The 8960-nt window shown below is 33.6% G+C and overlaps 1 protein-coding gene across 1 annotated transcript; it reads left to right on the forward strand.

Moving 5' to 3' along the window:
* The first annotated feature begins 2395 nt into the window (after window positions 1-2395).
* LOC107800210 (protein Asterix-like) lies at window positions 2396-7789 on the forward strand. The gene is made up of 3 exons (XM_016623362.2): window positions 2396-2607; window positions 2714-2814; window positions 7503-7789. The coding sequence occupies exons 1-3, from the start codon at window positions 2467-2469 to the stop codon at window positions 7567-7569; spliced, it is 309 nt and encodes a 102-aa protein (XP_016478848.1). The 5' UTR covers window positions 2396-2466; the 3' UTR covers window positions 7570-7789.
* The last annotated feature ends 1171 nt before the right edge of the window (window positions 7790-8960 follow it).

Here is an 8960-nt window from a genome sequence, read left to right on the forward strand (position 1 = left end):
ACAACTAAAAACTTACTGGAAAATTGAACAATTGCAAACAAAAAATAACTAAGATGAATACAATTAAAAACATACTGGAAAATTGAACAGTTGCAAACTATCAAAATACATAAGAATACATATACATACTTATAAATACAACTGAATACAGTAATACCAAATAGTACAAAAATGTGAAATTGAATAAAACTAAATATATTTAAATACAACCAGATACATACGAATACAACATTGTACATATAAAATAGCTTGAATAATTATGAATACATATAAGTTTCTTTGAATGCATATTGATACAATAGCAATTACCTTTTGGTGTCGTGTATCTGATGTTTTTTTTGCAGCGACTTCCTTTACATTGACACATGAAGAATCATTCATAGGTTTTTTCATCTTTGAAACAACTGGATTTTTTGTTTCTTTTGAAGATTTCTCAACTTGGACTTCTTTCGACTTGTCATTGTGTAATTTAGTTCTTCTCTGTGAAACTGTAGTTGCTGACTTACCTACAAAATCCGACTCCCCTTGAGTTATTTGCAACGAGAAAGAGGGCCCATCAAAATTGAGAATTTTGGTGGGTATACCTCTGGTTATCATCTTGTGTGGCATTGAATCCGCCATTGAAGAGAAAAACCAAAGCTTCCTGGTGAGCAAACAATACCAATGGTTATTGTTTCAGAAATTTATGAAAAATCTGTATAAAAATTAGAGAACCAAATTAATGATATCAAAGTTCGAAGAAGTAAACTTACCAGGAGAAAACTTACCAAATTTTAAGATATATTTTGAATGTGGGATTGATAATGGCGGAGAAATAGAGAATTTGTGTGGGAGAAAAGTTATGAAACGTGGGTTTGTGGGAGAAGAGAGTAAAGTGTATGCAAAAAGAGAGAGAGAACGTGTTAGAGCAGATATACGGTAATTATGTGAGAGAAAATACAAAAAGGGAGAGAGAAAAATAATATTTAGCATATATGGTGCCTTAATTATAGGATGTAACTATATTTAGATTTTTTGCTATAAAAGATAAAAGGTATTTATAGGATGTAATATTTTAAAATGGTATTTATTTAAAATAAATAGGGTACTAAAGTTTTCTATAGGGTGTAAAATTTCCATTATTTTTCACTCTCTAACCAAGTAACGCAAACTATTTTCACTTATGACTTATGCTTAAAAGTTACTTAAAATAAGCCCATTCAAATGGTTTTTGAGTCATTTTTCCGGAAAATATTAGTCGTGATCTTAAAAGCTTGAACATCAGCTCAGTTGTGCCTAAGGATGGACACTTGACATCATTTCTATCTCCTTGTTCCAATTTGGTCTACGATATTTATGCTAAATAGTTCTAGTCTTCATCTGAATGTATAAATGCCATCAAATTGAAAAAAACTTTTAAGGGAAATATTAAGCATATCTGCAAAATCAAATTGTCATAAAATTATAGTAAAATGTAACCTTGAAACAACTACTTCCTCCGTTCTAATTCATGTGAACCTGTTTGATTGGACACAAAGTTTAAAAAAAATAAAGACTTCTGGAATGTGTGGTCCTAAACAAGTCAAAAAGAGATCCAGAGTATTTGTGTGGTTACAAAAGCTTCTCATTAAGGGTATAATTATAAGTTTAAGCTAAATTATTTCCAAATTTAGAAAGAGGTCATTCTTTTTGGAACGAATCAAAAAGAAAATAGGTTCATATAAACTGGAATAGAGGGAGTAACATTTAATAATAGGAAAAAAACCAAAGAAAGGTAATATGGAATGTTCTGCACTAAATTAGATTAACTGGTATCCAAAAACTAAGCTACATTTAAAAAACATTTGAAGAGGTAACTATTATGTTCTCTTATATTAGAAGCGACACTTGACCAGCCTGTTTCATCAACATGTCTGCTTGAGACTTTCTGATATCCATGTGTTCCGCTCTCGCTCCCTCCTATTAAAACACTAGGAGCCTCTAAAAAAACCCACCGTTTGTGGACTCCTCTATCCTCTGCTCAATGTCTTTCTTGCTAAAATCAGGAAATTGATAGATTAACAAATTGTGGTTGACTTCGTTCTTCTCCACATTTGAATAATTAGTTTCCATTTCATTCTTTACGAGCTTCTAGGGTTTGTCAATCAATTTACTTTTTAGGTTCTCTCGTACTTTTTCAGACCTCACTAGTGTAATTATTTTTGTTGTTCTCTCGAACTTTTACCGTTGGAAATTTGTCAATAATTTACATCCAAGTTATTGAAAAATAATATTCATAAACTGAAAAAAGATTAGGGCAAAAATGTCTTTAACGTTCATCTATTGCCGAAATAGGAGAGTTTCCAAGAGTTTTGGGGCCAGGTGCAATTCTTCCAAATATAAAGGGGTCAATCGATAATTAACCTTCAGTTTCCCAGATTTGGACTGATTAAATCCAAATCGAAAACACAGAGCACCGAAATACTCACAGAAGGAGAGGATTAAAGCATGTCGTCACCGGCGAACGATCCAAGGCAACCGTCAACGGCAAAGCCGTACAAGCCAGCGGCGGTAGCTCCACAAGATCTTCCTATAGATTACTCCGGTTTTATAGCCGTGGTGTTTGGTGTCTTCGGTGCCATGTTCAGAGTTAGTCATTCCCCTTATAAATTTGCATTTTTTCAAATTTATTACGATTTCATTTGATGTTATATTAATTGACATAGCTTAATATATGTTTATTTGTTACAAACAGTATAAGATTTGCTCGTGGCTTGCAATAATATTCAGCGCTCAGTCACTTGCTAACATGAGGAACTTTGAAACTGATCTTAAGCAGATCTCCATGGCAATGATGTAAGTACTTATAGTTTTTGCCCCAGGATCTTAGACACGTCGAGTAAGGATTTTTTTTGGACTTGCTTAAGTGTGTGCTTCTGATAACAAATCCACATTAATTCATAAGTTTGACCTTCACTTGGCATTTGCTGCTTTTAATCAAATCTCGTTTGATTATTGTTGTGCATGATTTTATGGTACTCCACCTTGGTGTAACTTTATTGAATGTTTCACACAAATTTGTAGTTGCAAAGTCTCATTACTTCATGAGTTCTCTTTGATTTGTATTAGGGCTTGTTTTCATCACAAATTTAGCTCAATCTGTGAAGAAAATGGACTCTAAGCTCATGTTCTTATACAAAATGCTAGTCGTGGGTGGGGATTGTATGATCTTATGGACGTTGGCCCTATATTCAAGATATGAAACTTCGGAAATTGAATGGCAATGGAAGGGTGTTCTCCAAAAATACTTTTATTTGCAGGATATATGCCAACACATGAAAAGAAGGGAAAAACTCTAAATCAAGGATTTAATTTGGTATGACGTTATCATAGATCATGATGTCAAGATAAGAAGGATTTTTTGTTTGATAAGGAGAAAAAAGGTCCTCCATTTCTTGACATCATCTTTTATGATAACGTCATACCAAATAAGAAGGAATCTTCTTCCTTCAATGTTGTTTTTCGAGGATATTTAAACAAAAAAATAAAGTTAAAGGCCAAGTTATCGTCATAAAATACTATAGAGTATGTGTAGACAATTTTGTGTGGCCTTAGTTAGGGCTCTGCTTAATATAGAAGATTCGTGTGGTCTATGTGCAAGGATGACAATCTAAAAAAGAAATGGTCCAAACTTGTGATGCTATTTGCATAATAATGTTACTTCAGGAATTTAGTGAGTGAGAACCAAAAGCTTGAAATGGGGAGGTGCTCTAGAGAATAGCTCCCTGGGCTTTGGTTCAAAGGCAAATATAGTACAAAACAGGGTATTTGGTATGCACACTTCATGGAGTTTGAATTTAGAAATGCAAGGGATAGACCCATTATACATAGAGTTTTGACCTAAAACAGTAAATTTCTCAAGTTAAAAAGGAACAACTGTAGTGAGTAGTGAAAAGGTTTATGGTATGTAGAATTAAGACGGAATATATGCAATGTAAGTTCAGCTTCCATAAGAAGTGTAGTTAAAGTGAGATTAGATTGAACTTCGGTGTTCAAATGCGGATGAATCATAACTTCTGTCACGACCCAAAGTAGGGGCAATTGTCAGTTCGTCACCCAACTAGCTTGGACTTGCCGAGTGAACCCTTAAACTTGTCGTCTTGGTACGCATAAATCATATGTTGGTGTTCTAAGCGAATTCATCATCGTGTGTCGTCTAATTAAGATACAAACATACCTCATTTACTCCTCTACCCAATCATGGAGCTTCTTCAAAATCTGCTACAAAATATAAGTGGAATGCGGCTCGATAAATGATTAGTAAAAATAAAAATGAACAAAGCCAACACTGATCAAATGTGGGACTCACCACTATGTAGTGGTGCTCAACTCGCGAACTGGACGTCGTTCAATATCAAACCTATAGCACGAAGCTAAGTGGGGTGAGTGTATAAAATCCCAGTAAGTCTCCTTGACCTCCGACTAAAAAGTTGGCCAAGTATTTTAAACATACATGCACTTTAATATCAAAATCATATTTCTCATGTAAATCAATAAAATTTCAAAAATACTTATAAATACATGGTAAATTATTTAAAGTTATTTTTGAAATCCCACGTTGCTTGTAGGCCATAAACAAAAATGTTTCTTAATTCTATGGAGGTTCCATCTAGATACTGACAATGTGTGTGCGCGACATGGAGGCCACCATCCAGGCAGTAGCTAGGTGGCCTTCCAACCATTCCAGTAGATGGTCCGTCCACCTTATGTACGGTAGGGAATGCAGGACTTTTGTTGAGTCTAAAGATCTGGTCAAACATACCCACTCAATCATCTAATACGGTCCCTCTCAAAATATTCCTTCCTTTTTTCACGTCACCAATTAAAATTGAGCATAACCTTCATAAGTGAACATATTAACATTTAAATTCCATTTCTCTCGTCCATAAATCATGAACATAAATTGTAATCATAACCATTAAAACATAATTGTAACCTTCATTTAACGAATAATCATCTTTCAGCTTTATAATAAGGTGATACTTACGCCCATCTCCACGTACAATATTTATAAGAATCAGTTTTGTAATTAACAGAATATGCCTCTTTTGAGGGATACACTCTTAAAAGGTTAGGTCCTCACCTTTCTTTTCTTGAATTCAAAAATTCTCCGCCTTTTCTTAGCTTGACACCTACTTTAGAACCATTATTTTCTAAGTACGACAAAGCTTCCTTATAAATCTGAGCTTAAAGATTTTGGTGCAATAGCTATTTTTTCAATATCTAACTACTGTGGTTGATTTGTTTTGAGGGCTTGCAAATCAAATGCTCCAACTATGGGATAAATTCTTGCTCCTTGGCAAAACAGTCTGGTTTCGGATAAATCATGGGTTCGCATATAAACAAAATAGAGCTTGTGCAGTGAAGCTCACCATTTACTCTAAGCCAACTAAACCATGTCAGTTCTCCTCATACATAGGTCCAACCACTAAACCTAGTAACAATATAACAACTTACAAGCAAAAGCAAAAGAAGTTGTGAAAATGGTTTATCCTCGTATTCACGTGAAGGTATTATATAGAGCCTTATTGGCGATTAAGGTGTTCCTAACAAACGGCCTGCTAGTTAGTTAAATGATACGGTTTATAAGATCTATTTATTACTTAGCCATTAAGTAGATTAGCTAGGCTTCTATATTTAGGCCGCTAGCTATTAACTAGTAATTATTTTAATATTCTAGTCGAACACATTTCCTTATTTAATAGATTAACAACTTAATATCATATATGAATATTGTTATGATACTTCTTAGTATCTTATTATTATTATTAGTACTATATTTATTATTTCTATGATTAATTTATCCCACTTCCTCGTGGTACTTGGTAAAGTGAAATACCAAAGTACATATATATATCTATCAATCCTTGTTCCTAATATATCTAATCTCAAGAGAGTGTCACGCCATCATTTCGATGGAAATGTTATATGAATTTCCCAGCTAGAAAGAGAATAAATATCATTGACATCACTGTTATAAAAAAAGATCATCTTCACATTATTTGAATTCTTTTCTTAAAACTTTAATATGTTATTTTAATAATATCTAAGGCATGCTTGGGGCAGGGGTGTTACATCAAGATGCAGCACAGGAGGTGATACCTAGCAGTTGGGATTAAGGCTTAGCCATGTTGGTACACTTTTATTAGGTCTGGTATTTACTGGAAGTTCTTTTAGTTTATTTGCAGATTAGAAAAAAATTAGAGATCCTCTAGTGTCAAAGAACCCCTAATATGAATTCAAATACAAATTATTAAGTATCTGAATGAAACTGGTCCAAATGGATCGTAATGGATAGTGAGGATTCATACAACCGACCAACTACTTTAGGATGGAGGTGTTGTTGTCGTCATCATCGTCATTTTCTTCTTTTGATGATGGACCAACTAGTTAACATTCTCCCCGGTTATAAGACAACGTTTTACCTCAAAGCAGTGAAGTAAAAGAAAAAGCGAAGCATTTTCTTTTGTGTTTATATAAAAACAAATAAAAAGAGAATTTAATAAGAGGAAGTACCATCTTTCTCAAAAAATAAGAGGAAGTTCTTTATTTTATGAGATACCTGCCCTGCTGCCTACATAGGTGGTTGCAACTTTTCTTCAAAATAGTGCAACTTCTATAGTTCTTACTTCGCTAGAAACAGAAAGCGCTTTAATCATTGGGGAATTTTTTGTTTTTGGTCCCTTGCCTTTTCGATATCCAAGTTAATGCAGAAAGTAACCATTACCCTACTTATTTCCCTTGTCCAGCAGCATGATGGAAACTATGTAACAGTGATATTGCCATTTATATTCTTTCATATAATTCGAGTGTCATTTCATTAAAATGCATTATCTGTCCTACTCCTTCTGCCCTTAGGATGTAGACCGGACAAATCGACTTTGTGCTGCCAGAACAGAAGTCAGAAAGTTCTTAAATGGCTACAATAGTATTATAACATTTTGGATGCATGAAATGGTAAACATCTGTTAAGCCTTTCATTAGGCCTAGCCATCCGAGTAATTACCCCATCTGAGGTTTTAATTATCAGTTAATGTTGGCTGTACCAAAACCAAATAAATAAATTAAAATGGCGGTTGCTGGCTTTCGTTCTTTTTGTTCTAGAATCACTGTCACAATCATGTAACTCCTGTCCAAAATTGACGTGATGTAGTTTTTATGGCTAATTTCTTTGGGTTGGGGTGGGGGTGGGGGTGGATATTATATCGGACATTGATTAATATATGTTCTGAAATAAAAGCATAGATATTGCTACTGCCTGAAAAATACCATTGACACTTGATTTAGAGTAGTCACATAAAATATAATTAAAGAAGAGTATGGTCAAAGGAGGATGGTGTAAATAGTAACATGGTCAATTGAATTGATAACGACAAGTATCTAATAACCTAAAGGTGCTATTGCAAAATGATTCTTCTGTTATTTGTTTCAATTATTCTCTTCATTAATTTCTAATCACGTTATTTGTTCTTTTCTTGATCCAGGTTTGGAATTATGGGTCTTGTGACTAACTACATGGGTGTTGGGCCTCGGTCAGGCAAGAAAACTTGATTGAAATTGTATTAAGGCACTTGCCCTTGTTTTTGAGGATATTAGAAATGTTGAACTCGAGTATGATGCTCTAGGGCCTTAGGGATTTGTACTGTTGTTTTTATGATTATGAGAATATTTGAATATGCAAGCTTTTTGTAGATTTAAGCTCCTGTATGGGGCTATCATGTACTAAAGCTGATAAACATATGCAAATTAAATTGAATAACTTAGAAGACAATTAAATGTATTCAACGTTCTGTAAAGAGTCAAGTTCTATACCCCTAGGGGCGAATGCACAATAGACGCTACGAATTTGGCCAGACCCGATGCAAATCTATTAAACCTAGTAACTTAAATTTTATCAAAACACAAAGTTTAAATTCAAAATTTACCTTTGTGTACATGGATGGTATAAAATTACATATTGACATATAAGTGCTTAAATGGGTATTTGAGCGAAAAGCCACTCAAAGGTAGGGGTGGCAAAAGGGTTAAAAGAAAACAATTAATCACTTATATTTTTCATTAAAAATGGGTTGGATAATGAACTTCCTATACCATATTTACCTTCCTATACCATATATGAAACCTTATTACCCTCAATGTTTAAGGATTGTGTTAATTAAATTTCAGCATACTAAATTACCATTTATATACCACAATTCAGATTAAGGGTATAATTAATGCTTCATTTTATTAGGCGTTAATTTAGGAGCGTATATTCTCCCATTTTCGTTTACCCGCCTCTCTCTCCTCCCACCCCCCCACACACCTCCTCCCCCCACGTTTTACCTTCAGTTAATTCCCCCATTTTCGTATACTCGCCTCTCACCCACGTTTACCAGCAGTTACTCACGATTCTACAGTTTTCTTTTCCAGTTAATTTCACAAAATCCTATTTTGAAGTTGCATCTGTTTTTTCAAGTCCCAAATCATGAAAAAAATCGGCACTCCAAAATACATCTTCGCACATGTTGACTACAAAAATTTTCGCACATGTTGACTACAAAATTTTCCTGTTGGATTGATCAGAATTTGAACTAAATACATCTTCGCACATGTTGACTACAAAATTTTTCTCTTCATCTACAAAAATTCTACAAATATACTACAAATCAATTTTAAGTATGTATAAAGCAGTATTATTTGTAAGGGTATCTACATAATTACTACATTTATACTACAATTAAACTACAATCTATGTTGAAAATCTACAAATTATCTACAAAATATCTACAAATTGGGTACATTGAATTTTAATATCCCAATTCCCATTCAATTGTAGCATAATTGAGATTTTTGACATAATTGCGTTTTTTCAGAAGATTTGTAGAAGTTTTAGTCGTTTTTGATGTGTGAAAACAGAAAACAAAGCACCTACAATTAGAATACAAATAATCTACAATTTA

The sequence above is a fragment of the Nicotiana tabacum genome, chromosome 20 (assembly GCF_000715075.1).
Source record: "Nicotiana tabacum cultivar K326 chromosome 20, ASM71507v2, whole genome shotgun sequence".
Taxonomy (NCBI): Eukaryota; Viridiplantae; Streptophyta; class Magnoliopsida; order Solanales; family Solanaceae; genus Nicotiana; species Nicotiana tabacum.

Excerpts from the sequence above, each read along its gene's own strand:
- LOC107800210 (XM_016623362.2), top strand. The coding sequence starts at position 2,467 with ATGTCGTCACCGGCGAACGATCCAAGGCAACCGTCAACGGCAAAGCCG. Across the intron at positions 2,608-2,713 it reads TCTTCGGTGCCATGTTCAGA|TATAAGATTTGCTCGTGGCT; the intron begins GTTAGTCATTCC and ends TGTTACAAACAG. Across the intron at positions 2,815-7,502 it reads CAGATCTCCATGGCAATGAT|GTTTGGAATTATGGGTCTTG; the intron begins GTAAGTACTTAT and ends TTCTTGATCCAG.